The sequence below is a fragment of the Nansenia antarctica genome, assembly GCF_963989245.1.
Source record: "Nansenia antarctica genome assembly, chromosome: 10".
Classification (NCBI taxonomy): Eukaryota; Metazoa; Chordata; class Actinopteri; order Argentiniformes; family Microstomatidae; genus Nansenia; species Nansenia antarctica.
In genome coordinates, this window is record NC_137680.1 from 10205086 (window position 1) to 10230845 (window position 25760).

Below are 25760 nucleotides of genomic sequence, written 5' to 3' on the forward strand. Positions count from 1 at the left end.
GGGTACTAAATCCCTCAAAATGCATTGCGTGTCTCTTCAGTCTCGTCAAACTGCGTCATACAAACTTGTCATACAGCTGTTGTTTACATGGTCCGATAGCCTGGAGACCGAAAGCTCGCAATAAACATCTTTTTTTCACAGATTTGAGTGTGCAGATGCAGTTTTTCGCACTCTATTTGATACTCTTCAGCTGCAGCACCCCAGCACCAAAGTCTGATCACGGATGAGAATATTATTATGATATTGGGAATTTACATGGTGAAATGCATTCCTAGACATGACTACATCATGATTACAAAGATGCCACTTGAAATGCATGAAATCCAAGTTTATTCATGTCTTACACACATGTTCGCCTAGTATTTGACTGCCTGTAGCCCAGTCACGAATGGTCCCAGACTCCCAGTATTGTAGCTTCAGACGGAAGAAGTTGGTTATTATTGTGCTTGCTGTAGCAAGCCCACAATATGTTATAGCTCATATATACTTATTTTAATCCTGTTATTTTACCAACTGCTAAGACAACAATATAGTAAGCTAGTTACTTTAGCTAGCTAAAGATATTGGCCCCCCAAATCATGTTCATTCCGAGAGCGTCTCTTCAGTTGTGAAACGGCAATGTATAATCGTGCATATTGCAATGTATAATAATGCATATTGTAATGTATAATAATGCATATTGTACAAGTTAGATTGATGTTAGTTTGATGATTAAAGATGAATTTTGAAGAAGACTCCTCAATGTCGGTTTATACTATTTATTCAGACAAAGATGTCAACACCCTGTGGGTGGGAATACAGCGTATGAGTAAATACAATTACCAAAACAAGACATACATAACAAGATATAAACAAACATGAACGATTACTGTTAACCACAATCTGATAATAAGATACATATAACTAATAACAGACTTACGTATAACAGGCAAACACGTCCTAAAGAGATAGGAGAAACAGCGTGTATCCTCGGACCACCTGGCATCCACAATGGCCGCCACAACTTCTCCTAACTCTAACCTCTTAACAGAGAGTACTAAACACATAAACCAATACTATCGGCCCCTAGCGGTCGGGAGTACACTCCACCCTGCATCCCCCCCAGACCGGGGAGCCACGAATCCACGTGGGTCCACGGGCTCAAATCCATTGGCCAGACTCAGCTTCATATCGCTTAGGTGGCCTCCTAGCACGGGCCGGCCGGGCGGGCCGCAGTGGCGACGGCGCAGGAAGAGGTGTAGCGGGAGCCACACCAGCGGGAACTAGGGGCGCGGGGAGAGACGACGCCCCGCCTGAAGGCCCTAGCAGAGAGGGGCCCAGAACAGCAACACGGGGCCCATCCGTCCCCAGCCGGGCGTCACCCTGGGGCACCACTGGACCAGAGGGGGTAGCTAGGGGCAGAGAGTCCAGGGAGGGAGGAGGCAGGGGAGGCGGCGACGGCAGCCGCTGGGTACATGGGGCGACTGGCGTGTAGCCACGGAGGAACCGCCGGTTGCGCAACGTCAGGCGTCCTGAGCCATCAACTCTCACCCGATACTGATCGTGGCCAAGCGACTCCACCACCACCCCAGACCTGTCCCACTTATTGGGGCTCGGGCCCTGCTGATTCTGGACGAACACCCTCTCACCGAGTGCCAGAGGGCGAAGTGGTCTTGAATGAACCCCCAGAGACTCGGTGGTACGGGACATCCGCGTACGAAGGGCATCCTCCTTCACAGCCCATGCCTGACGCCAGAGAGGACGGATATGCGGGTTCGAAAACTTCTCCAGCCTGTTAACGAAGGAGAGCGAGCCTCGAAGGGGGTGACCGAAAATGATCTGTGCTGGTGAGAGGTTGCAGTCTGGGTCGGGTGTGTTACGCAACTGTATCATCGCGCGCAAGAAGCGATCCTGGTCGAGACTGCCCGCCGGGCCACTGTTGGACATCAGAAGCCGCTTCGCAGTCTTAACAGCGACCTCCGCTCTCCCGTTAGACTGTGGGAAACTGACGGAGGACACACGATGCCTGATCTGCCATAGGCGGAAGAAGTCCTGAGTGTGGCTTGCCATAAATTCCGGGCCGCCATCGCTTGAAAGCTCCTCAGGCACCCCAAAGGTCCGGAAGAATGAGCGGAGGTGGCGAACAAGGCCAGCTGCGCCTCCAGCATCAGTCCCGGCCGCAGCGCCCAGGACCTCCACCCAGCCTGAGAGCCGATCCCCGACGACCAGGTAGTGGCGGCCCCCGTAATCAAAGAAGTCAGCAAACACTGCCTCGAACGGGGTGGACGGTGGCGGAGATGACAGAGGGGGCGTAGCTGCCTGTGATGGAGCATTGCGGTTGCAGTCCGCGCACCCGGTCCTGACAGTGCGGATATCCCCAGACATCCCAGGCCAGTAGACTATGGCCCGGGCGTGCTGCTCCATCGCCGAAACCCCCTGGTGGGCAGCATGAAGGTGTCGAAGGACTCTCCCGCGGAGGGATAGGGGAATCACGACGCGATCCTGATACAGCAAGACCCCGTCCTGCGCATAGATGGAGTCACAGACCGGCGACAAACTCACCACGGCAGGGTCATGCGCGTCCACTCCGTCCCCGTGCTCAATCATGTCCAGCAGGCGGCCGAGGCATGCGTCAGCCGCTGTCTCTTGCGCGAGGAGGGGCCAGGAGACGGCGCCGAGCTCTTGAGCATCGACGCAGATGGAAGCCATGAGTGCCAACTCGACAGTGTCAGGCACGCCTGGCGGTTCCAGGGAGAGGCCGCTAGCCGAGCCCGAGGGGGAAGGGTGCCTTGAGGCAGCGTCAGCGGCATGGTTGCTCACGCCAGGGAGGTAAACAATCTCGAAACGCCATGGGAGGGTACGCTGTTTGAGCCTGAACAAGCGTGAGTTTGTGATCTCGTCGAGTGTGCGGTCCCCGAAGATCTTCACCAGGGGCTTGTGGTCGGTGACCACGACGAGATCGTCGCATCCCTGCGTGAAGTATCGTGCCTGCTCCAGACCCCAGGCCACGGCCAGGGCCTCCCCTTCGATAGCCGCATAACGCTGCTCCGCGGAGGACAGGAAGCGAGACCCAGCGAGTGTGATTCTCCAACCTCCCGGGCAGCAGTCCGGCACGCCCGAGGCACAGCTGCAATGCTGTTGGAGAAGGAAGTAGCCAATGCCTCGCCTGGACCAGTCGGGGCGGAGGCAGGTGCGCTTCTGCATGTCATAGATCTCTACACCTTCGCGAATGGCCCCAATTATGGCATGCTTAGACGCCTGGAAGGCCTCCTCCAGCTCGGTTGACCATGCGAACTTGCAGCGTGGGCTGAGGAAGGGCTTGAAAGGAGCCATAGTATCGCGCAACTGGGCGTAGTTAGTCACTTGATTTACAAGGCCGAACCAGCTTCTGATATCTGTCGTGGAGACCGGGCTGGGGAAGTCCCGGATGGCGTCCAGGTATTTGGGAAGTGGCTCGATGGTAGCGTCCGACACCCTGAAGCCAGCGAAGTCCACGCTCCTCTGCGCAAACTGAAACTTGCCCGGGTTCAACACGACGCCTGACCGCCCGACACGTGTCAGGAAATCGATGGTCCTCCACCAGTGCTGCTCCAAGTCGGTGTCGTAGTGGACCGTGTCATCCACACACCGTTCCTTGCGTTCAAAGTCTGAGAGGATAGCGTCAAAACGGCGGTTGTAGCCATCACCCGACGAGAGGAAACCCTGTGGTGCCCTGGTGTAACGCCACCGGCCAAAGGGAGTGATGAACGTTGTCAGATGACGGTCAGACTCGCGCAGTGGCACACTGTGATAACCATTCCAAGCGTCCGTGACTGTCTTCCAGGTGCCCTTCGGGACACGACGTGCGAGGTGGAATGGGGACTCAGTGGCGAACGTCTCACGCTGGCAGAACTTATTGAGAGGGGAAAGGTCCACGGTCCTGCGGGGGGACCCGTCGTGCTTCCGGGTAACCACCATCCGGTGGCACCATGTAACCGGTTCGCCGTACGGCACACGCTCGATGACACCAAGGGCCTCGTCCCGGAGAAGGTCGTCGTGGACCTTCTGCTGCCAGTGGAGAGGCACACCGGCTGCGGCCGAACAGTAATCGGCCGCAGTAATCGGCCGAACAGTAATCGGCCCGCCCCCTAGCGGTCGGGAGTACACTCCACCCTGCAAATTTATTCATGAGTCTGTCAGTGTTCTGATGCTATAAAAGATTGTAATTTAAGAAGATCCTCACTTTCTCTCATCTCACATCACAATAGCCTATAGGAGCTAGTACTGTAAGTGAGCTAGCTAACAAGTTAATGTAGGGCTGCTAACAAGTTAATATAGGGCTACTTACTTACGGGGTGAAAAATAATGTACATCTGAATCAAGTACCGCATACGACAAGCTGATTGCCTCCGTCGTCTGTTAAGAGGCATGTTGGTTGGATACATTTGTATTAGTAAATGATCACTAATAAAAATATGTTGGTGAGTGAAGCAGGAGCTGAGCTGGACCCAGGACGTCCCGTGAGGTAAGGTAAGAGGAAAGGGCATGGGAACGGGGCTGCTGGCCAAGTTTGTTATGAATCGAACATAACAAATCTGGCAATAGCCTACATGCAGCAAATGTACCTACAGCTGTTATTTTGGGAATCTACATGGTGACATGCATTCTTAGACATGTCTTCATCGTCATGATTACAAAGATGCCACTTGAAATGCATAAAATCTAAGTTTATTCGTGTCTTACACACACGTATACACACTCAGGTTCGCCTGGTATTTGACTGCCTGTAGCCCAGTCATGAATGGTCCCAGTATTGTAGCTTCAGATGATCCTGTTCTTTTACCAATCCTGTTCTTTTACCAACTGCCAAGACAACAATATAGTAAGCTAGTTACTTGAGCTAGCTAAAGGTATTGGGCCCCCAAATCATTTTACAACTTGTTTAGCTATTAAGTTACCGTATTTTCCGGACTATAAGTCGCGCTTTATTCATAGTTTGGCTGGTCCTGCGACTTATAGTCAGGTGCGACTTATATATCAATATATATATATAATTTCATACTGACTGACATGAACCAAGGAGTAAACATTGCCGTCTACATTGTCAGCGTCTTTGAGCCTCGGAAAAGCGCTATATAAATTCAATGTATTATTATTATTACAGCCGACAGAGGGCGCTCTGGGCCGCTCTGGGCTTGTGACAACTATATGCTACTCCGAAACCCCTGAAGAAGCTATCTAAAACATTAGCTTGTTGAAGCTAAGCAAACGGTAGCTTGGTGAACTTGCTTACTGGTAACTTGCTCGTTGGACTCACTGGCTTGTTATGTTCATTTAGCCTATTCAGCCTCCCAGGTATGTTCTTTATGCTATTGTGTTGCTGAATAACTGTTAATGTGTTATGTTAACATACCGGACTTCTATTCAGCCTGTTGTTCTGTGTGCTGTTGTGTAGTTGAATAAACTTGCCTTTCCAGATTAAATGTCTGTTCTTGGTCTTGGATTTTGTGAAATATATTTCTAAATAAATGCGACTTATAGTCCAGTGCGACTTATATGTGTTTTTTTCCTCTTAATGATGCATTTTTTGACTGATGCGACTTATACTCAGGAGCGACTTATAGTCCGGAAAATACGGTAGCTGTCGAAGTAGTATCTACGGGTATCTACGGTAACTAAGGTAACGTAGCTAGCGAACAGATGTAAAAACGTCAGATCAGATATATAAACGGGTTATTTTGATAAACTGGACACATTTTTGGAATATGGTTACTTTCTCGCCTGAAAACATATTAAAACTTGTAGAGCCAAAATTACAGCTTTTAGCCAATGGAGGTTTAAAATGGAGGATTTAAAATCCCCGCTCCTGGACCGGCCGGTGTGAAATGCATTCTGGGATGCAGTATGCATACTGCAGTGTAAACGGTCATCTGGTTTTGGCATACTTATTGTGAATTTAGTATGCAGTATGCAGTATATACTCATTGAGTATGCTAGTTTGCAGTATGTTAGTATGCCATTTCGAACACAGCCTATTTTTGTCAGAGCTAAGTTCGATTGACCTTTCAGCTTTTCTTTAGCTAGCTTAAGGCCAGCATGCCCATGGGGCAATTATATAATCCTATAAAAAAAAATCACCATTACATTTCAGCATAACAAAACATTTCAGCTGAATCCTTCTTCAGTGTATACTGAGTGGAAACAGAAATTGAGGAGTGCTGTCTTGTTGTTGTCCATCCAAGAGGTAATTATCCTTCTGGCTTTATGGTGTGAGGCCTATGTGTCTCTCAAAAAAATCATCTTTAATCTTCTCCTGCTGTACTTTCCTGTGTTGTTGCTTTGGTACTGTAGTTTGCCCTATTTTGCCTTTTTTTAAAAATGTTATTCAAGTAAAGTTGTCCATGTTTAAGCAATATCATTTGCATGATGCTCAATTGCATATGATTACTGCATATTGTATATTTAATAGTTTTGCTCTTAATTTGGGACAGTTAAAGGGATAGTTCACAGAAAAAAAGACATGTTTGTTTCCTGACCTTGTCAGCAGTCTTTGGAGAAGGAGTTTAACGCTAGAACAGCCGTGCCTATTTTACCTACTATTAGAGCCACCTCAGGGGTCAAATAATAATAATAATAACCTTTATTTGTATAGTACTTTTCCTGCGAACATTGCAAATGATCAGTCTTTAGAATTGGGAGCTGCTACTTACACTAGTTAGCACATATTGTAAATTAGCCTGCCTCCTACACAGAAAAACAGCAAAATAGCTTTATACTAGTTTATCCTGATGTGACTTTGAAAATGTACGAATACTGGGTGGTAGAACGCACATATCTAGGAAAAGTCATGAAAGGAGGGTCCTGAAATTTGATCGAGTGCAAAGATGACCCCATCCATGGCTGTTCTAGTGTTAATCCACTCTTTGGGTTTGTTTATGTAGCCACTGTCAAATTATTCTTCACTATATTCACTTCCATGGGTTGGGTAAATGCTGAAGTAAGAACCTGGTAAAAATGGCTAGGTAATAAGACCTAATGTGTTGATGCACTTCTCCTTGTCCATGACTGCTCATGCTCAAGTCATTTTATGATTTGGGTGAACTATGCCTTCAAGATCAAAGCATTCAATATGCTGGAGTCAGTCGTGTTATCTTACTGTAAAATCAAACAGAATTGATGTGCTTAATTTGACCCTCAGAGTAACAAACAGAGTTTGCAGTTTATTTTGTGTTCATGAATTGTTCAAAGGCACAACAATAGGCTACATTATTTAAGGGCATTGCACTTACAACATTGTGATTAAAAAATTAAAATCAAAGAGAAGCAACTTGATATATAAATGCGGTGATGTTGACACAGCTCTGATAAAATGTTCCATGCCACAGTCTTGTTTGTAATTTCTGAAAAGTAAATAGTTCTCTGTCTTTTGCAAACACAGAGAATCGGAGGTCAGTGGACCCTTCCTGTCAGAGCTAATTTTAATTGACCTTTGACCTTTTTGCCACCGTCCCAATGGGGGTATTACAACCTTATGAGAAGATGAAACCCCCATCAGTGCACAGCATGCAAAAACAGGCACGGTAAGAACATGCATTTATTACCTATTCTGTGTTTAATATTTCTCAAAACACTTCCCATTTTGAATCTATGCTTATCTTCTGCAACCAGCAACTGCAATCTTCCATAACCAGCATCTTACAGCTTTCATGTGTTTTGGCATGCTCTCCACCAGTCTTTCACATTGCTGTTGGGTGACTTTATGCCACTCCTGGTGCAAAAATTCAAACAACTCAGCTTTGTTTGATGGCCATCCATCTTCCTCTTGATCACATTCCAGAGGTTTTCAATGGGGTTCAGGTCTGGAGATTGGGCTGTCCATGACAGGGTCTTGATCTCCATCCACACCTTGACCTAGCTGTGTGGCATGGAGCATTGTCCTGCTGGAAAAAACAATCCTCAGAGTTGAGGAAACATTGTCAGAGCAGAAGGAAGCAAGTTTTACTTCCAGGACAACCTTGTATGTGGCTTCATTCATGTGTCCTTCACAAAGACAAAACTGGCCGATTCCAGCCTTGTTGAAGCACCCCCAGATCATGACTGATCCTCCACCAAATTTAACAGTGGGTGCGAGACACTGTGGCTTATAGGCTTCTCCAGGTCTCCGTCTAATCATTAGATGATCAGGTGTTGGGCAAACCTGACAATTTGACACATCAGTCAAGATGACCTCACTCCAGAGTCCAGTCCTCCACAGTCAAATCCTTATGCTTCTCATTGATGAAGGGCTTTTTCTAGCTTTGAACGACTTCAGCCCTGCCCCTAGGAGCCTATTTCAAACTGTCCTCGCCGTGCACTTCACCCCAGCTGCCATTTGCCATTATTATATAATCACTTGGCGGTCTTCCCGGTCAGTGGAGAGTTGTTTTCACCCTCTGTTGGTCTGGAACTCTGTTGTCCCCATTGTCTGCTTCTTGACCTGGTTCTTATGAACCGCCGTCTTTTTTAAAGGTTGGAAGCGACCAGACGCTCACTGTGTCCCTCTGCCAGTAAAGCCTGAATTGAACCCGCATTTTCCTCACTCAAAGATTTTCTTATCAACTCTTTTGGCATGGTCAATAGTTGTTGTTTTTTTATTCCAATTACTTTTGAGGTACTACTAGCACTGTTTTTGCCATTCAGCTGGTCCTACTGCAAAAGGATAGTGATGACCACAGTAGTGTGTTTTTTTGTACCTTTCCGTGTTAAATAAGATTCAGTAGAATGAGGTGTTGGAATTCACTAGAATGGAATTGCTGCTATACATGTAGAGACGGAAATAAATTGGAGTGGTCTCTTCATTTTTTCCAGAGCTGTATGTTGCAGGCCAGGGGATCAATTAGCCGTCTGACAGGCACGCCGCAAAACTATGGCCATTCGTGGTACCATTGTAGTTGACACAACATTTTTTTATAGCCATGATTGGACGATAGAAGCATTTGTCTTACTTCTTTAAAGTGCTGACGTCATATGGTAGTGCCTACGCCAGCCAGGGCTGTTGGCCAGGGCACGCTCAGAGAATGTGTGATCAGCATTGAAAACTGTTAGAAACAGCTGCAACTAGGCTACAGTATATTATAGTAGATTCTCTATAGTAAATGCACGACAAGACCACTACATGAAGCCTAATTATGTTCTCAACAATGGTTCTAACTTGCTACTGCAAAATCATGCAAGATAGTAATGCAGCCTAATTGAAAGTATGCGAACATCATGACATTACCGTAATTACAACTTTGTGATGTTGAAGCGAGATGTCAAACAATAGAGTGCAATTTCTATGATTTGTGATATGTCATGTTAACATCACTCATTTTCTCTATTAGAAATATTATTTTCCTCTTCCTGCTTGGAGTTCTGGGAATTCTGGGAATTTTGGGAACTCTGGGATATCTGGGGATCTTTGAAGGACATCCTATTTTAGGTAAATTCATTTTCAGTTGGATCCCATTTCATATTATTCAGAGATATAAAAGTGCAATCCTTACAAGAAATAACAAACCTATGACCCATAACCACAACAAAAAATGTGGTTTATTTTGGACTATCATTCCACTTCTCCTACTTCTGTGGATTTACAGGCAGGTACATTTAAAAAGATCCACATTCCTCCAAACAATTTGGGATGACACCTAACTCAAAATCCAACATAAAGATTGTGCCTAGGGTATGGCTACACGATGACAAAACGCAATTCTGGAGCTGATCTGCTCTCTAGCCACACAAGCGTTTTCACACTGTTGCACCAAAGAATCTCTGGCCACGTGGAATCGCGTATTACAGGATCATAGTACACTGGGCATGCATGTGCTGGTAGACCCAGGAAATTATTAAAGTATAATTGAGACAGTATCGTAAAATTAGAATAAAAAATAAAAAAATAAAAAAAACGCATGGCATGCATACATTATTAATCTGTGTAATTTAACGTTTGCTATTCTGTTGTAAAACTGGAACATGTATCACATGTTTGTCGTGTGAAAATAACAATGATATAGTCAATTAATCTGTAGCGCAATGCGCATATACAGTACATCAACCAATCAAACTTTATTTATGTAGCTCAAGTCATGTATTGAATGTTTGGTCATCGGCGAGAGTTTTGAGACAATCGAAAGAAACACAATGAGACAACAGCGACGGAATGCCCATGGCATGTTTTCCATTGAAAATACATTGATCCAGGACCAGTGGCGTACCGCAAAATCCCGAGGCCCACCCGCAAGGTGGCGGCGGGGGCCCTTTCGCAACGGAGGTTAACTCAAACGGATGTAGCGGTACATTTATTTTAAGGCTGCATAAAGCCTACAGCATAGAGTAGACCCTATGGTTGGCCTGGACAGCTATCAGCTACAGCGCGCTGGCCGTTTGCTCAGAATCATTCTGACACCGTATGTGTGACTGTGTGTGTGACATGTCCATACACAAACGGCAACAAGAACAGACCGACAGGCTACCCACCACCCCAAGTTAATTTGATTAATAGATTAATACATATCTCTAATAATATCAAATAATAATAGACCATTCTTACCCTTAACAATGACCAACACGTCCTCTCCTCCTGGCATTCGTCTGTGCGAAGTCCTTCACTATGTAACATAGTATGTTTGTTAAATCCATTTGACGTGCGCGCTGGCTTTCAATGCTGAGAATCGCTAGTCTGGAGAGTCTGTCCTGGGACATGGTGCTTCTCAGATAGCTTTTGATCATTTTGAGTTTTGAAAACGATCTCTCGGCCGGGTCAGCAACACTGACCTTCACCGCGGTGCAACAGGTGCATCCACGACGTTCGTCCCTGACCCAGTGCTAATTGCATAAAATTGCATTAAAAAGTTTGTATCGTAGTGCCGAGAGACAGGAGTCGTAGGCGGCGTATCAAATGACAAAGCTAAACGTTTAATGAAGGACATGAACGATTGTCAACAACACACTCAAGCAGTAACTGAATAAACAACTCGGGTACCACGCACTTAACTGTCCGTGCGGAACAATACTCCCAACCCACCGTGGGTGAATTATGTCAACCCACCACAGTATCCAATGTTAGGGGGCCCCCTAGAGGCTGGGGGCCCCCCCGCGGTGCGTCGCTTGCGGGCCCGTCCCCTACGCCACTGTCCAGGACAAGATGTATTTCAACAGTAAAATAATTGAGAGGTCACTGTTTTGTTTTGTAGTAATTTTAAATGTGTTATACTGGATGTGATATAAAATGGATGTTACGTGCCTAAGGCATAGACTTTTGATGCGCACACTTGTTACTTGCCGCTTCAGAATGTTATTTATAGCACAAGTCATGCATTGAATGTAAGCTCAAGTGCTGAACAGTATTAAAATAAACCAAAATACATTACATTCTCCACCGAATTTATTTTCAAAAATCGTTTTTCAGCTGTATTAGTGACTGATCACATAAGTCACGCTACTTGCACCTATACACATGTATGGAATATCAAATACAAACAAATTCAAGATTATGCACACAAAAAAAAGGAAGCTAAAATGCTACACTTCATTGGCAATCCATTCTAAGTTGTGTACTAGTGTGGACATTGAGATAGTAGGTAGCCATGACTTACACCATACAGACGTATCATATTGATATGATATGTACATTTAAATGTTTTATATTTAGTATATGCTTTTATCCAGTGACTCTATATCATCGTTTTCAACACACGCTCCCGTATCGCTGAGCACACGACTCAAAATACATTACGGAAACACCCTCACAAAGTAAAACGATCAGATCATCGCCGTTTCAGCCAAATCCGGCACCGTGTAGCCTAGCCCTAAATCTCTGTTTGAACTTGTACACCTGCTCTTAACTCCCAGAGAATATTTGAGAATGTTGTCACAAGGTGGTATGATCTGGGCATTAAAAATCCAAATGTATTTTTTTGGGGCGCACAGTGAATGTTGCTATGAAGGGCAGAGCAGTCCAGTCTTCCATTTACACATACTCAAAAAATGGTGAAGCTAAAAATGCCATTGATGGAAGTCGAGAGTCCGATTATCTGGGGGAATCTTGCACACACACTATGGGAGAGACCAATCCCTGGTGGAGAGTGGACCTGCTGGACGTGTACAACATCGCCACTGTCACCATCACCAACAGAGGGGACTGCTGTCACGAGAGGATCAATGGGGCCGAGATCCGTGTTGGAAACAACTTAGACGGCACAAGCAACCCACTGTGAGATGATAAGATCACTGGTAGTAGGATTTCTGGTGGCAAAATGTTTAAAACTGCTTAGTTTGCATTGTTTGCTCCCTTGAACTGCATTGATTCTGGTTCCAAAAAACTCACAAACAGACTATTTTAACATCCCTATTATATATACAGACTATTATATATTATTATACTATTTTTTACTATTCCCCACTAAGATACTTTGCATTGTACTGTATATCAAAAGTCATTTGTAGCAGGCTCAAATGACAGAAAGTACAGTGTGGATACTAACATGTTTAGTCTAAAACAAACACAAACAAAAGCAAAGGAATTGCTGCTCTGGTACATCAAACTGTTGGATTATAGAGCCAAAATATGTTTATTAAATGCTTCACTCTCCTAGTATTTACAGAGGGCACTGTAGATGATAATCTGAATTAGATTATACAGTATGAATATGTATAATATACGTGTGTAAGTGTGTTTTCTGTTCCATTAGGTGTGCCCTGATCTCTGAAATGAGAGAGGGACAGACCATGGATTTCCCTTGTAAGGAGATGGAGGGGCGCTACGTCACTGTCATTCTCCCTGGGAAAAATAAGTACCTTACTCTGTGTGAGGTGGAGGTGTACAGTAGCACTAACAGGGATGACCCCAACCAACCCTCAACACCGCAGAGAAAACTAAAAAGATCCCGGGAAGACCGAGTCAAACCAAGCACAGTTGTACCATTGTACAGTATGTCCCTTTACTATGCTGCTGACATTTCCCACTCTCTGTAACCATGATCTATGAATCACCATACCCCACACATATTTCCAATTCATCCACTTTATCGTAGTCTTTTCAGATAATCAATATAATTTTACGGATTAGGTTTATTATGAAAGTATCACTTTTTTTCCACAGCGCATGAATGAGCATGAATGAGATCAGATTCTCACTTATGAACTACATGATAGGTAATCAGGTAATCAGACAATAATAAGCAGTTAATCACATTCCTAGTAAATACTAGGTAAACACTAGTGAATTAGAATCAGCAATGGAAAATTAAGTACAACCAGGATATGAATAACACATTCACAAATGTTACACATTCTAGTGTTGGACATGTACAACATCACACAAAACAAGCTATGTTAGTTGACATTTTTGGCGTTTAGCAGACGCCTTATTCCAAAGCGACTTACAATCAGTACATTAACAAATTCACAAATGTGACACATTCTAGTGTTTTGGTCCGCATGTTGCCGTCCGATGTAATGTTCAGACTTTTCTTTCCAAAAATTGGAATACATTTCTGCGTTGTTGAAAATCAATGACACGTCGCTAGTCAACTAACATAGCTTGTTTTGTGAGCCTGCTAACAATGTAAAGTAATGTTATAGTTAACTAGGTAGCAGTGGGGATTAGTTACCGAATCCATTGCGTATCCATTGAGTATTTTGGTTTGACTAGTGAGTTTGTGTTGTGATTCTCAACATCGTTGAAATGTAGTTCCGTGTTTCAAAAAAGTCTGAACTTTTTGATTGGTTGCCGACATGCGGAACAAAACTCTAGAACGTGTCACAAATATGTTCTTCCTTTGTGTCCTTAAGGGAACCTAGCCTTCTCTGGATCAGCAAACCAATCATCCCAGTACAACTACATTGGCGCCGCCTCCAACGCCATCGACGGGAAGCGAACTTCTACATACTTTTATAACTCTTGCACCCACACTAAGGTAGAGACCAATCCCTGGTGGAGAGTGGACCTGCTGGACATGTACAAGATCACCACTGTCACCATCACCAACAGAGGGGACTGCTGTGCCGAGAGGCTCAACGGGGCCGAGATCCGCATAGGAAATGACTTAGACGGCACCGACAACCCACTGTGAGATGATAAGATGTGTTAAGGGGCTGACAGACTAGGCACAGCAGCGGCAGACTTCTGGGCCTAATCATGTATAGTAGTGAATGTAACCGTTTGTAGGAATGAAATATTTATATAGTTACAAACATATAAATGTAAACATCTGTGTTTCAATTCATGTGATAAGTTTACAGGTAAACAAGTGTGAATATGTGTGTGTGTACATGTACGTGTGTGTGTGTATATGTGTATGTTCCAATAGATGTGCCGTGATCTCCTACATGAAACTGGGACAGACCAGAGATTTCCCATGTGCAGAGATGAAGGGGCGCTACGTCACTGTCATTCTACCAGGGAATGATAAGTACCTTACTCTTTGTGAGGTGGAGGTGTACAGTAGCAATCAAATGGAAGACCCCAACCGACCCTCAACACCCCCACCAACAAGGCCATCCAAACCAACAGTACAGTACAGTATGTCCCTATTACTATACTGCTTAAGCCAAGCTTCCTGTTCTCTTTAACCATGCTGTGTATATAAATCACCATACCCCACCCATATTATCAATGCCTAATGAAATCATCAATAGAAAATACATCTTAACTGCTCCTCCTGAGACATCTTCTGACCCTCACCACTACGTCTCCTAAAGACACCCGCTTTCCCCTCTACTGTGTCCCTAAGAACTTCTACTGCCCCCCTTGTACTGTTTCTCAGTTTCTCCAGTAAAAAAAATAAAAATAAAAATAAATAAATAAAAATAAAAGTTTTACTAGAAGGCGATAATAGGGAGAAGGTTTTTCCTTCTATCAGTGGCCCCGGGCCGAGCTAGAGTACTCTTCCTGCAACGAATAGTGGACTGCTGATTCACATGCTTAGTATTCAAATGTATTGATTGTAAGTCGCTTTGGAATAAGGCGTCTGCTAAATGCCAAAAATGTAAATGTAAATGTAAATATACATAAAAAAGGAATTCATCCCGGAATTTGCTCAGTAGCTTTAATGATTGGGCCAAAAGTAGACTCTGGATTATGACGTCATGCCCTATGAAAACAGAGCAACTGTTATCAAAGATATTGTAGTGAACGAGAGCGAACGAGAGCACCCACTCGTTTCATGGCCCTCCGCAATAAGATGGCACAGTGCATAATCTAATAACATTCAACTCTACAGTCTAATCTTTTCTTCCCTTCCCTGAAATGTCTTTGGTTTGGATTTAGATTTTTAAAGTGGATTTCGACTCTGTGGCAACATGGCTGTATTCTCTAGTGTATTGCATCTCCGTTTTTTAAAGTCTCTGGCAGCGTCGCCCTGCTGGTTTTGCTATGATGTCATACCACAGAGTTTACCTTTAATAACGTTTTGTGAAGATGTCAATTTATTTCACAATACATCAATGATTCACATAGAAACTGCATGATAGGTAATCACACAATAACAACCCATGAATTACTTTCCTAGTAAATACTAGGTAAATACTAGTGGAAACAGCACTGTAAAATTAAGTGCAACAAGGAAATGAATAACACATTCACAAATATGTTCCTCCTTTGTGTCCTTAGAGAACCTAGCCTCCTCTGGGTCAGCAAGCCAATCATCCCAGTTCAACAGCCTTGGCGCCGCCTCCAACGCCATTGACGGGAAGCGAGAGTGGTTATACTATTATAGCTCTTGTACCCACACTAATGGAGAGACCAATCCCTGGTGGAGAGTGGACCTGCTGGACGTGTACAACATCACCACTGTCACCATCACCAACAGAGGGGACTGCTGTCACGAGAGGATCAACGGGGCCGAGATCCGCGTAGGAAATGACTTAGACGGCACCAACAACCCACTGTGAGATGATAAGATGTGTTAAGGGGCTGACAGACTAGGCACAGCAGCAGCAAACATTTCATACAGTATACATTCAATCGGAGTAGGGCAGCAAAACACAGGCCGGTTTGCAAGTACCGCGGTTCGCGGTCCTCGCTCCTATGAGTGGCTCATGGCTCACGGCACCTAGAGATTACATTTCCTGTCGTCTGAGCGGGCACTCTGCCTGTTTGACAAGGATTTGAGATAGAGACAACTGAACATGCACACATGATATGCTAACCGTAGACGTCTTAAGTTATTTAAATAAAAAATAAATAGAAGAGAAGATTATTAGTCTCTTTATTTTCTTTCCTTTTTAAGACATAAGATAATCATGTAGATCTAGGCTATAAAATCATCGATGCACTTACACATTATTTCATCATCAGTTTCAGATGAAGAGTAGCCTATCCCACTTGCTCTTAAGAAAACTAAGTTGTTGTTGGTTACTAGGGTAAGAACTGCCCTCTCTGCAGCTTTGTGGCTGTCGTTTCACCAGGACCGCTGATGTCTAAACATGCTAGGCGACAACTGGGACGGTTCAAATTGCCACTACAGCAGCTCGTCTGTAAACACCTTTATGACTAGGGCCTTGAGTTTTCCCTGACCACTCAAAACCTCTGGCCCTAATCATGACTCATGAAGGGTTGGGTTATACATAAAACTGTAGTAGCAAATGTAACCATCTGTAGGAATGAAATATTTCTAGCATGTAAACATATACATGTGAACATCTGTTTCAATTCATGTGATAACTGTACAGGTAAACAAGTGTGAATGTGTGTGTGTGTGTGTGTGTGTGTGTGTGTGTGTGAGTACGTGTGTGTGTGTGCGTGTGTGTGTGTGAGTATGTGTGTGTGTGTGTGTGTGTGTGTGTGTGTGTGTGTGCCTGTGTGTGTGTGTGTGCGTGTGTGTGCGCGTGTGCGTATATGTTCCAATAGGTGTGCCGTGATCTCCGAGATGACAGAGGGACAGACCATGGATTTCCCTTGTAAGGAGATGGAGGGGCGCTACGTCACTGTCATTCTACCAGGGAATGATAAGTACCTTACTCTGTGTGAGGTGGAGGTGTACAGTAGCAATCAAATGGAAGACCCCAACCCACCCTCAAAACTCCCACCACCCCCACCAACAAGGCCATTCAAACCAACAGTACAGTACAGTATGTCCCTATTACTATACTGCTTAAGCCAAGTTCCCTGCTCTTTTTAACCATGTTGTGTCTTTGAATCATCACAATACCCCACCCACATTATCAATGCCTAATCAAATCATCAACAGAAAATATAAATAAAAAAGGAATTCATCCCAAAATCTGCTTAGTAGGTTTAATGATTAGGGCCAAAAGTAGACTCTGGGTTATGACATCATTCCCTGTGAAAACAGAGCAACTGTTATCAAAGATAATTGTAGTACACACACACATTATTCTGACCGAAACCTGGCTAAATGACAACATTGTGGACGCAACTGTTAGCTTGGAGGGGCGTACGCTACACCGCGCTGACCGAACGGAGCTTAGCGGTAAGTCCCGCGGAGGTGGGATCATAATATCGACGAAGGATAGCTGGTGCTTAAACACGAAAACTGTAAGTAGCCACTGCTCCCCAGACCTGGAATACTTGACTGTTAAATGCCGACCCACATACCTCCCTAGGGAGTTTAACGCGGTGCTAATAACATGTGTGTATATAGCGCCTAGCGCAGACAGCAGAGTAGCATTGGCACGACTATATGAAGTCATCAGTAGCCAACAAAGCACTGATCCACAGGCTATTCACATCATAGCGGGGGACTTCAATCATGTCGACCTGAAGGCAGTACTACCCAAGTTCTATCAGCATGTGAAATGTGCAACGAGAGGAGAAAAAACACTGGATAAGGTATACACCAACATCAAACGTGCTTACAAGGCTAGTCCGCTAGCTCATCTAGGCATGTCTGACCATGTGTCAATCCTCCTGATTCCTGCATACACTACAATGGGGAAAAGTGCTCCCATCACCACTAAGACTGTTAGAACCTGGCCAGAAGGGTCCGCTCCACTGCAGATCTGCCTAAATGACACCCTATGGCAGGAATATGAGCATGAGGACCTGGAACAGTACACGTCGTCGGTTCTGAACCACATAGTGAACTGCACCAACTCAGTCACCGTGGACAAACGGGTCCGGGTCTACCCCAACACGAAGCCATGGATGACTGGGAAGGTCCAAAAACTGATCAACGAGAGGGACAACGCCTTCTTCGCAGGGAAGAGCACACCGCTGTACAGCTCCACCAGGGCCAACCTAAAGCGCGGCATCAAAGCGGCCAAGGCAGAGCACAGAGAGAAGATTGAGGAATGCCTCCTGAGCAACGACTCCAGGCGGATGTGGCAGGGGGTTCAGCAGATGACAAACTTCAGAGCCAACAGGCTCACAGCCGCAGAGGACGACCCCCTGCTGGCGGGAAAGCTGAACACCTTCTACGCCCGGTTCGACGAGGGGGAACGGAGGTAACCGCAACACAAACACCACTCTCTCCAGCTCTCAGCAGCCTCACCCTCACAGAGCATGAAGTGAGACGCGTACTGAAGGCGGTGGACCCCAGGAAAGCCTCGGGGCCGGATGGCGTCCTGGGACGGGTGCTGAGAGACTGCGCCGACCAGCTGGCCGGGGTTTTCACCAACATCTTTAACCAGTCCCTGTCCCAGGCCACCGTCCCACCCTGCCTGAAAACCTCAACTATCATCCCAGTCCCGAAGAAAAGCACGGTGAGCTGCCTAAACGACTACCGCCCGGTGGCACTCACACCAATCATCATGAAGTGCTTCGAGAAACTAGTCCAGGCCCACATACTCACACGCCTCCCGCCCAACCTGGATCCATACCAGTTCGCCTACAGAGCCCACAGGTCCACAGAGGACGCCATCGCGACGACTCTCCACGCCACTCTATCCCACCTGGAGAGGGGAAACAGCTACGCGAGACTGCTCTTCGTGGACTTCAGCTCCGCCTTCAACACCATCCTTCCAGACAGGCTAGTGACCAAACTACTAGACCTGGGTCTATCACACTCTATATGTGCGTGGATCAAGGACTTCCTGACCGACCGCCCCCAGAGGGTGCGGGTGGGCCCCCACACCTCCACAGCCCTCAGCCTCAGCACTGGGTCCCCCCAGGGCTGCGTGATAAGCCCCATCCTCTACAACCTCTACACCCACGACTTCACCCCCGTCCACCCCAGCAACTACATCGTAAAGTTTGCAGACGACACCACCGTGGTGGGATGTATCTCGGGGGGGGACGAGGCGGCGTACAGGGATGAGGTAGAGCAACTGAGCAAGCTGTGCAAGGTTAACAACCTGCTGCTGAACAAGTCAAAGACCCAGGAATTCATCGTAGACTTCAGGAGGAAAAAGTCCGAGATCCAGCCCCTGCTCATCGACGGAGAGAGCGTGGAGAGAGTCTCAACCCTCCGATTCCTGGGACATCACATGCGGGATGACCTGGCCTGGAAGGACAACACAAAAGGCACCATCAAGAGGGCACAACAGCGGCTATACACCCTGAGATGCCTCAGGAAAGAACACAACAAGCAGGAGATACTGGTGGCCTTCTACCGCGGCGCAGTGGAGAGCATCCTCACCTACGGCATCTGCAACTGGTTCTACAGCTGCACAACAGCGGAGAGAAATGCGCTACAGAGAGTCGTGAGAACAGCACAGAAGATCACCGGCGCCCCCCTCCCCTCTCTGGAAGAGCTGTACAACACACGCTGTCTCAGGAAGGCCTCCAAGATCTCCAGGGACCCGACCCACCCTGGGCACGTACACTTTATCAGGCTGCCCTCGAAAAGGAGGTACAGGACCCCGGCCGCTAAGACAAACAGACTGAAGAACTGCTTCTACCACAGGGCCGTCAAGGCCCTGAACACAGCAAAGGCCTAAGTTCTGGGCCCAGGACAGTCTGGACGGATTGTATGGCAGCTAGTGCTGAGGCACAAACATGTACATTTCAAGCCTGCAAACTGTGACACTTTAAATAACGTGAAAAAATACTTTTGTGCAATATGACAACCCTAGTTGACTATCTGTGCAGTATAGTACAGTGGATTGTGTACATAGCCGTTATTTATGTAAACCAGCTCCTTACCTTTTTGTGATTTTATTCTTTTTCTAAAAGTTTTTTTTTTTTCCCCTTTCCTAACACCAGGGGAGCCACCCCTCCCAAATGTCGTTGTTTGGTACCTGTACTGTAGCAATGACAATAAAGTCCATTCATTCATTCATTCATTCATTCATAAAGTCCATTAATTCATAGTAAACAAGAGCGAACAAGAGTGCCCACTCGTTTCAATGCCCACCAACATAAGATGGCACAGTGCATGCGCCAATTACATTCAACTCTACAGTCTAATCTTTTCTTCCCTTCCCTGAAATGTCTTTGGTTTGGATTTAGATTTTTTAAGTGGATTTCGACTCTGTGGCAACATGGCTGTATTCTCTAGTGTATTGCATCTCCGTGTTTTAAAGTCTCTGGCAGCGACGCCCTGCTGGTTTTGCTATGATGTCATACCACAGAGTTTACCTTTAATAACGTTTTGTGAAGATGTCACTTTATTTCACAATACATCAATGATTCACATAGAAACTGCATGATAGATAATCACACAATAACAACCCATGAATTACTTTCCAAGTAAATACCAGGTAAACAGCAGTGGAATCAGCAATGTAAAATAAAGTGCAACCAGGATATGAATATTTTTTTTTACATTTAAATGTTTGGCCTTTAGAAGACGCCTTATTCCAAAGCGACTTACAATCAATACATTAACAAATTCACAAATGTGACACGTTCTAGTGTTTTGGTCCGCATGTTGGCGTCCGATGTAATCTTCAGACTTTTCTTTAAAAACTATTTAATAAATTTCTGCGTTGTTGAAAATCAAAGACACGTCGCTAGTCAACTAACATAGCTTGTTTTGTGAGCCTGCTAACAATGTAAAGTAATGTTATAGTTAACTAGGTAGCAGTGGGGATTAGTTACCGAATCCATTGCGTATCCATTGAGTATTTTGGTTTGACTAGTGAGTTTGTGTTGTGATTCTCAACATCGTTGAAATGTAGTTCCGTGTTTCAAAAAAGTCTGAACTTTTTGATTGGTTGCCGACATGCGGAACAAAACTCTAGAACGTGTCACAAATATGTTCTTCCTTTGTGTCCTTAAGGGAACCTAGCCTTCTCTGGATCAGCAAACCAATCATCCCAGTACAACTACATTGGCGCCGCCTCCAACGCCATCGACGGGAAGCGAACTTCTACATACTTTTATAACTCTTGCACCCACACTAAGGGAGAGACCAATCCCTGGTGGAGAGTGGACCTGCTGGACATGTACATGATCACCACTGTCACCATCACCAACAGAGGGGACTGCTGTGCCGAGAGGATCAACGGGGCCGAGATCCGCGTAGGAAATGACTTAGACGGCACCAACAACCCACTGTGAGATGAAAAGATGTGTTAAGGGGCTGACAGACTAGGCACAGCAGCAGCAGACTTCTGGGCCTAATCATGTATAGTAGTGAATGTAACCGTTTGTAGGAGTGAAATATTTATATCGTTACAAACATATAAATGTAAACATCTGTGTTTCAATTCATGTGATAAGTTTGCAGGTAAACAAGTGTGAATGTGTGTGTGTACGTGTGTGTGTATATGTGTATATGTGTATATGTTCCAATAGATGTGCCGTGATCTCCTACATGAAACTGGGTCAGACCAGAGATTTCCCATGTGCAGAGATGAAGGGGCGCTACGTCACTGTCATTCTACCAGGGAATGATAAGTACCTTACTCTTTGTGAGGTGGAGGTGTACAGTAGCAATCAAATGGAAGACCCCAACCCACCCTCAACACCCCCACCAACAAGGCCATCCAAACCAACAGTACAGTACAGTATGTCCCTATTACTATACTGCTTAAGCCAAGTTTCCTGTTCTCTTTAACCATGCTGTGTATATAAATCACCATACCCCACCCATATTATCAATGCCTAATCAAATCATCAATAGAAAATATACATAAAAAAGGAATTCATCCCGGAATTTGCTTAGTAGCTTTAATGATTAGGGCCAAAAGTAGACTCTGGGTTATGACGTCATGCCCTATGAAAACAGAGCAACTGTTATCAAAGATATTGTAGTGAACGAGAGCGAACGAGAGCACCCACTCGTTTCATGGCCCTCCGCAATAAGATACACAGTGCATGCGCCAATTACATTCAACTCTACAGTCTAATCTTTTCTTCCCTTCCCTGAAATGTCTTTGGTTTGGATTTAGATTTTTTAAGTGGATTTCGACTCTGTGGCAACATGGCTGTATTCTCTAGTGTATTGCATCTCCGTTTTTTAAAGTCTCTGGCAGCGTCGCCCTGCTGGTTTTGCTATGATGTCATACCACAGAGTTTACCTTTAATAACGTTTTGTGAAGATGTCAATTTATTTCACAATACATCAATGATTCACATAGAAACTGCATGATAGGTAATCACACAATAACAACCCATGAATTACTTTCCTAGTAAATACTAGGTAAATACTAGTGGAAACAGCACTGTAAAATTAAGTGCAACAAGGAAATGAATAACACATTCACAACTATGTTCCTCCTTTGTGTCCTTAGAGAACCTAGCCTCCTCTGGGTCAGCAAGCCAATCATCCCAGTTCAACAGCCTTGGCGCCGCCTCCAACGCCATTGACGGGAAGCGAGAGTGGTTATACTATTATAGCTCTTGTACCCACACTAATGGAGAGACCAATCCCTGGTGGAGAGTGGACCTGCTGGACGTGTACAACATCACCACTGTCACCATCACCAACAGAGGGGACTGCTGTCACGAGAGGATCAACGGGGCCGAGATCCGCGTAGGAAATGACTTAGACGGCACCAACAACCCACTGTGAGATGATAAGATGTGTTAAGGGGCTGACAGACTAGGCACAGCAGCAGCAAACATTTCATACAGTATACATTCAATCGGAGTAGGGCAGCAAAACACAGGCCGGTTTGCAAGTACCGCGGTTCGCGGTCCTCGCCCCTATGAGTGGCTCATGGCTCACGGCACCTAGAGATTACATTTCCTGTCGTCTGAGCGGGCACTCTGCCTGTTTGACAAGGATTTGAGATAGAGACAACTGAACATGCACACATGATATGCTAACCGTAGACATCTTAAGTTATTTAAATAAAAATAAACATATATGTTCATATGTTCCAATAGGTGTGCCGTGATCTCCGAGATGACAGAGGGACAGACCATAGATTTCCCATGTAAGGAGATGGAGGGGCGCTATGTCACTGTCATTCTACCAGGGGAAAAGAAGTACCTTACTCTGTGTGAGGTGGAGGTGTACAGCAGCACTGTTAAGGAAGACATCAACCCACCCTCAACAACACCCCCAGGTGAACATGATCCACCAACAAGTTCTTTCAAACCAACAGTACAGTACAGTATGTCCCTATTACTATACTGCTTATGCCAAGTTCCCTGCTCTTTTTAACCATGCTGTGTCTATGAATCACCATACCCCACCCACATTATCAATGCCTAATCAAATCATAAATTAATCAAAATATTCATTTATCACTCGCTTTTGAGGTACCGTAATTGTTTTTACAACCACACCAGTGAACACAGCAGGAAGATATAAATACCTAACCCTAACTGTATGTGAGGTGGAGGTGCATGCAAGCACCTTTCAGCAAATCATTAGCTCCATCCTTTCAGTAATCCACTGCATGCAATTTCTCAGGTTGTTTCCAGGAAACACAAATATTAACATATTGCTCCTTTCGCTAGTGCCCACAGAAAACGTTTTGCTGTAGTCGCTTCTCTGGACCTTCCTGCAGCACTTATAGGTAAGTTATACCCACACCCACCCAATTATGGGCAAAATTCCAAACAATCAATGCTATGTCCCTATGCCCTACAACCTTGATGAGTTAAACAAGGGTCTATAGATAAAGGCAAATAATTGGTTAGAGGGGCGCTTAGGTGGCGTAACGGGTTAAGCGCTGACCATGTAACCGCAGGGTCCCCGGTTCGAGGGGACCGGGGACATATCCTGCCTGTCGGGGACATATCCTGCATGTCATCCCTCCTCTCTCTCTCACCCATCCTTCCTGTCTAAACTCAGAAAAAATAACTTGGTTCAGAGTGGGGCCCAATCCCGATTCCTTTTCCTACCCCTAAGGCTCGTTTTCAAGTGCCACTCGCTTTTGAGCCTGTCCTAACAGAACCACCCAGCCAAAACACAGTATAGTTGACATTACGTAGCCCAAACAGGACCTCACAACTGTATGTAAACTTGGCAGAAACATTATTGAATAAGTCCAAGCATACACATCCACCAATTTAGATGTATAGATGTATCATTCTTTGGAATGCCCAATCAGTGAATTTTGGGAACGAGATGCTAAATTGAGGGAACAGATTCATGAATCGAGGGAACAGATTCATGAATCGAGGGAACAATTGAGTAAATTGAGGGCATGATTTATGGAACCTTGAAGGAAGGTTTCTTTAACTGAGGGAATGAAATAGTAAACCAAGGAACAGATTCGATTTTCTTTTCTCCACCATAAGCTCTAAGGTACGAAATAAAGTACAATCATGATATGAATACAAATGCACAAATAATTTCCTATGTTTCCCAGAGAAACTAGCCTCCGCTGGGTCTGCAAGACAATCATCCCAGTATGACACCCACACCGCTACCGACAATGCAGAGACCGTCCCGGACTTCATGACACATTCATAAGCTATTGTAGGCTTCCCAATGGGTGATACTGAATTGGTGTCGATAAATATTTTATTCCATTCATCGTATATCATTTTCTTCTTTGCATTGACCTTCCTGTTAATGACTTTCTAAATGCTGTGGTGGAAAATCATTTAATTATGTGGTGGAAAATCCCAATGTATGAAACAGACAATTTATTGAAACTTTCTGTGAATGATTAAATGTGTATCAAGTTTTATTGAGCTGACAGACTCATCTTTCCCCACATAAAATGCTCATAAGTTCACTCTGGCAAAGACAGGGTTGGAATGACGTGTTTTTGGAACTACATCACTTCATCGTGATAAGCAGGGACACCTTCACCTACAGAGCTGAAGTTTATGGGAAAAAGATGATCCTGTCTCTTCATTTGTTGATTTAGATTGGATTAAAATAGTGGTCGGGGAGTGTTCTCGTGTTCTTGTAGTATAAATGATGTGTTTCATGTTGAACAATTTGGCATGGCTTTGCAAACCTATTCACGTCTTTGTTATAATAAAATAAAGACTGAATTCTTCTGATAACCTTCGGTCTCCTGATCATTTGAATACATTCTACCACATGCCTTATTTGATGCACTATTAATGGAAAACTCACTGTTGCAACAAACTGTTGATAAGAACGTTTTATTTTTAAAATACAGACAAATAGATTGAGATTATTAGAAAGGACATAATAACACTGTTAGTATACTAGTGTAATGATTGAATTCTATGTATTCTATGTAGCTTTTTCCCCTTGAAATGTCACTAAGAAATCATGCTGAATCATAACTTTGCAGTCTGTGACAGTGTGTGCACCTGCCCTTCTGCCTGAATTAGCTTTTCGGACCTCTACTTTGTGCATGACACAAGTCATTTTTCCATCAATTGTTTACAGACAGATTATTTCACTTATAATTCACTATATCATAATTCCAGTGAGTCATAAGTTTACATACACTAAGTTCACTGTGCCTTTAAACAGCACGCAAAATTCCAGAAAATGATGTCATGACTTTAGAAGCTTCTGATAGGCTAATTGACATCATTTGAGTCAATTGGA

The 25760-nt window shown here is 44.8% G+C and overlaps 1 protein-coding gene across 1 annotated transcript; it reads left to right on the top strand.

The window, feature by feature from the left end:
• The first annotated feature begins 6043 nt into the window (after positions 1–6043).
• LOC308166062 (uncharacterized protein) lies at positions 6044–25234 on the top strand. The gene is made up of 15 exons (XM_080540302.1): positions 6044–6202; positions 7397–7538; positions 9321–9418; positions 11908–12190; positions 12669–12907; positions 13771–14047; positions 14289–14500; positions 15590–15866; positions 16829–17049; positions 21102–21378; positions 21620–21831; positions 22558–22834; positions 23156–23337; positions 23735–23793; positions 24592–25234. The coding sequence occupies exons 2-14, from the start codon at positions 7471–7473 to the stop codon at positions 23758–23760; spliced, it is 2649 nt and encodes an 882-aa protein (XP_080396428.1). The 5' UTR covers positions 6044–6202; positions 7397–7470; the 3' UTR covers positions 23761–23793; positions 24592–25234.
• Positions 25235–25760: the final 526 nt, after the last annotated feature.